At 25.6% G+C, this 4,341-nt stretch overlaps 4 protein-coding genes across 4 annotated transcripts; 3 read left to right on the top strand and 1 right to left on the bottom strand.

Moving 5' to 3' along the window:
• Positions 1 to 31: 31 nt before the first annotated feature.
• ENU1_010570 (hypothetical protein) lies at positions 32 to 1,070 on the top strand (the record flags this gene model as incomplete). The annotated part of the gene is made up of 2 exons (XM_008856669.1): positions 32 to 544; positions 603 to 1,070. 2 exons carry the CDS (start codon positions 32 to 34, stop codon positions 1,068 to 1,070), a joined length of 981 nt encoding a protein of 326 aa, XP_008854891.1.
• Positions 1,071 to 1,397: 327 nt separating this feature from the next.
• ENU1_010560 (hypothetical protein) lies at positions 1,398 to 2,148 on the top strand (the record flags this gene model as incomplete). Its single annotated transcript, XM_008856668.1, has 1 exon — positions 1,398 to 2,148. The coding sequence occupies one exon, from the start codon at positions 1,398 to 1,400 to the stop codon at positions 2,145 to 2,147; it is 750 nt and encodes a 249-aa protein (XP_008854890.1). The 3' UTR covers position 2,148.
• A 123-nt stretch (positions 2,149 to 2,271) lies between these two features.
• On the top strand, positions 2,272 to 2,907 carry ENU1_010550 (hypothetical protein; the record flags this gene model as incomplete). Its single annotated transcript, XM_008856667.1, has 1 exon — positions 2,272 to 2,907. The coding sequence occupies one exon, from the start codon at positions 2,272 to 2,274 to the stop codon at positions 2,905 to 2,907; it is 636 nt and encodes a 211-aa protein (XP_008854889.1).
• Positions 2,908 to 2,962: 55 nt separating this feature from the next.
• On the bottom strand, positions 2,963 to 3,544 carry ENU1_010540 (hypothetical protein; the record flags this gene model as incomplete). The annotated part of the gene is made up of 1 exon (XM_008856666.1): positions 2,963 to 3,544. One exon carries the CDS (start codon positions 3,542 to 3,544, stop codon positions 2,963 to 2,965), a length of 582 nt encoding a protein of 193 aa, XP_008854888.1.
• Positions 3,545 to 4,341: the final 797 nt, after the last annotated feature.

Here is a 4,341-nt window from a genome sequence, read left to right as displayed (position 1 = left end):
AAAAAAAATAAAAGAACTGAAATAAAGATAAATGAGAAAAACAATACCAGTAGTAATATGGGTTTTAATATTACTTATTGAAAATTGTGTTGCAACAGTTATTACTGTTGTTAGTTCTATTGAAAATCAACCTAGAAAATTTAAAGGAAAGATATTTGCTATGATAGAAAATGATGAGGATATGAATATTGCTATTGAACATAAAGACAGAATTGACCAAGTCATTGGAAAAGGATTTAGTGCTGAGTCATTTCCATCAGGAAGTCCTAAAATTGAAGGGGAGTGGGTATATAAAAAGAATTTTACACATAATATTGGACATATTGTGTTTGGGAATTTTGCAAGTATTGTTAATTGGACATTTGAAATGACAGAAGCAGTTATTGAAACAATAAACAAATATGGATTAGATGGTGTGTGTATGGAAGATTTAGAAAATGTATTTTTTATCACTGGAAGATCAACTCGTGATGTTAGACTGATATTAAGAAGATTAGGAATTGAATTACATAAAATTCAGAAACAAGTATTTGCTATTATTCCTGTTTGTTCAATAAATATATTAAGAATATGAAAGTTATAAAAAGATTAATAATATCTAGCCAAATTCTCAAGCAATTGGAAGTAGTGAAATAGCTTCATTAAAGAATTTAGTTGATGAATTTATTCTTGATGACATGCAATATTATGATAGGAATATGATTGGTTCACATTGCACTTCTCCTGTTTATTACATTAAAGGATTAGTTGAAAAATATACATCAAATTATGTTGATTTAACAAAAAAGACATCAATCACCATTGACCTTGCAGGAACAATGCTTTGTCCAAATCAACCACGAAGTATGGTTAATTCTACTTATTTCTATAATAACTTACTTCAAGTTAAGAAATCTGAATGGATAGATAAATGTCAAGAACAAAAATTTATCATGGAAAATGGATGTGAAATTATTTATCCAACTGTTGAATTCATTCAAAAAAGAATAGACCTTGCAACAGAACTTGGTGTAGATATCACCTTATATAACATTAATGCTGCTCATCCAAATACTTTCAATCTTTTCTAAATTGAATTATTTTTTGTTATATATTACATTTTTATTCATAGAAAAAACAAATTTATGTTATGAAAAGTAAAATTAAAATGTTTTATTATTGAAAAACTTCAAGTTATTTATCTTGTAGACATTCTATTTCATCTCTAAAATGAATAATTTCAATAAAATATCCAGAGATCTTTATATTTTGATCTAATAATTGATCTTTTTAATTAATTATTGGTTAATCTTTAAAATTATAATAGATCCATTCAAATTATTGGTTATAATAATGAGATGCACCTAAAAATAAACTATAAAAAATGAACAAAAAATCCAGTACTAATCAAAAGGAAAATGTCTATTATTTCAAATGACAGACTCAGTGATGTTGTTTTAAGAGAAAGAAAGATAATATCAAGAAATGTTGAAAGTGGAATTACTAATACTGTTCTATGTATTTTGATTAAACAACTTGGAGCTGTAGTTTCATTCAGAAGGACTAAAAAGACTAAAAATACAATCAAGATGATGGTTCCAGAGGATCTTACAATTATGGGAACAATGATGTATCAAAATGATCTTATTGAAATGAGTGATTTACTTATTAGAGAAATGGTAAATGAGCAACCAATCAATCGTGAAAGAATGAGTGACAAACAATATAATAGAAGCAAAGAATCATGGATTAACAATGGACTATTATATCTTTTAAAAAAGTGTGGATATAACTTTATTATTAGACAAACCAAAAAAGCTAAATTAACTGAACGATTTGTAAAGGTGTCATCAATCAGTTTTCCAAGTGGAGAAATTATTAATGAGAAGAGACTTATTGAGATTGGAATGAAGTTTGAACAGTTTATTTCTAATTCTTTTAAAAGAGAACAAGTATTGAAAGTTGATTCTTCACAATTATCAGCACTTCATATTCCAGAGATAAAAGACATATTTGTTGATCAACAACATCTCTCTTATGGTTGTTTCAATAAACAACAATCAACAACTAGAAGTATTGTTGTTGAGTATCAGCCATTATTTTATACCCAAAACATTGGAATGCCAGTTGTTGTTTATCCACTGAGATATGATAATTGTTATTACTAATGTCCAATTGAATTGTATTTACTTATTTGATCTTTTTCCATTTTGTTTATTTTATTTTTATTAATAACAAGATTGAATCATTTCTTCATCATTTAAAGTTATATGTTTAACTCAAAAGCATAAAATGAAACAAACAGTTGTAGTTATACCAACAAACCATACATCAATTCGTGTTCATTCAGGATTTCACAATGAGTATATTCTGAACCAACTCAAAAATGAATATCAAGTCATTGACTCTCCAATTCTAAGTCATGACATTCTCTTACCAAATAATATTTATATTGATATTGTTAATGCTGATTCTATTATTTCTGATGCTGATTATACAACATTGGTTCAAAGAAGAAAATATCTTAAAGACACTGACATTGTTATTTTCTTCTTGAAAACATCTTTCAATTCTTCTCTCATTCAACGTCTTCAATTTGACTTATCTCCATCTTCTTCATTTTTGTTTATTCCAATAGAAGATGATGACATTTTGTTAATGAATTGCATTAATTATGTTATTAAATCAAATGTTGAATCTTTTCATAGTGATGAACCTAACTTTGTTAATGAGATAAAATCATTTGCATCAGAATTATCATCGTTGCTTAATGTTGATGTTTATTCAATGATGAAAACAAATCATTTGTCTATTTCTGATTTGTTCAATTCATCAGTATTATTATCAAAAGGTATTAATGAAGATGTTATTCAATCCCTTGCCCAATTATTTTCAACTGACCGTTTCTTATATTTTTGTTTTGATTAATTATTTAAAAGAAATTCAGATAATCAAAAATTGAATAAAAATAAACAAAATACAGTTAATTAAGATGATACAATGATAATTGAAGGTTGTGAATAATATCAATACTTGTACGTTTTGACTCACAAATAAATGAAGTTTCATTTTTTTCAATTTCATTTACTTGTATCATTTTAATTTCTTCTAATAATCTCAAACTTCGTTTGAGTTCATTTTCTAAAAGCTCAAGACTATTACTCATTTCATCTTTTATTTTATTCTTTTCAATTATCATTTTATTCTCTTCTTCATCTTCTTTCAATTTATAGAATCCTCTATTCTTACATACTTCTCTTCCTGACTCAACTAGTGCTGAATGATTTAATGCATCTAATATTGATTTTCTCCATTTTCCATTTTTGAAGATTTTCAAATTTTGAAATAATTGCAAATGGTTATTGATAAATGGGAGGATGTCTTTGACTAATGAGTAATATTCAATTTCTGGTTTTAGTACTTTAAGTGACTTTAATATCAATAAAACTAGTCGTGTTGTTTTCATTTTGGGGTTTTTTGTTTGAAAGAATGTTCCTTTCATACAGATAGGACATTGACAACAACAACGAATAACTCCAGCCTCTTGAATATTCATACTTTCCATTGGTGTATGTATTTCTTAATCAAGTTCTTTTTATATCTCCATATTTCGTCTTTCTCGAAAATTCAATCCTGCATAAATTCATCAAGTCTCTTATCTTTCCTTTTTTCTTTTTACAAAAACTTAGTAAATTTCGCTTTCCCCTAATCTTCCCTATATATTCCTTCTACTTCACCTATTTTATTTTCAAATTTTTATGTGATTTTCTATAAATAATTTTTGCTTTAAATAGAAATAGATTAATCTATATATATATTCTGATTTTGATTGGCTCTTTTACTGGTTTTCAATTAACTTCAAAGGCGAACTTAAAACTAATGATTCTTGTATTTATCATTTCTAGATCAATATAATAACTCTTTTTATGATTTTTACTTTTATAAGAAATTTCTGATCTAATATTTCCCATAATGCATTTTATTTTTGTGTTTTAGAAGCGATAAAAAGACCCATGTTACTAACCATTTAATGAAGAAACAAACGTAGCTTTCTTGTCTTAAATTTAATCCCTCCAATTGTCTAGTAGAAACATAATGTAATTTTCAATAAATTACATAATTTTAAGTATTAATTGTTATAGTAATAGTTAATGTTCTATTCTTCGATTGAAAATACATGGCAAATACTCTCTTATTTGTTATTTAAATGAAATAATAGTTAACTTATACGCTTTAAACACTCTTGTTTAATTACTTTCAATAAATTGACTTCATTTAAAATATAATTTCTTTTAATTAATCTTAATACTATTTTGTGGATAGTTTCTTTATGATATTATAAACTATTAATATAAATTCATT

This window comes from Entamoeba nuttalli (assembly GCF_000257125.1).
Source record: "Entamoeba nuttalli P19 unplaced genomic scaffold asmbl_2135, whole genome shotgun sequence".
In the NCBI taxonomy this organism is placed as follows: Eukaryota; Evosea; order Mastigamoebida; family Endamoebidae; genus Entamoeba; species Entamoeba nuttalli.
The sequence above is the reverse complement of the archived record's forward strand: the minus strand, read 5'-3'. Positions and strand labels throughout refer to the sequence as shown.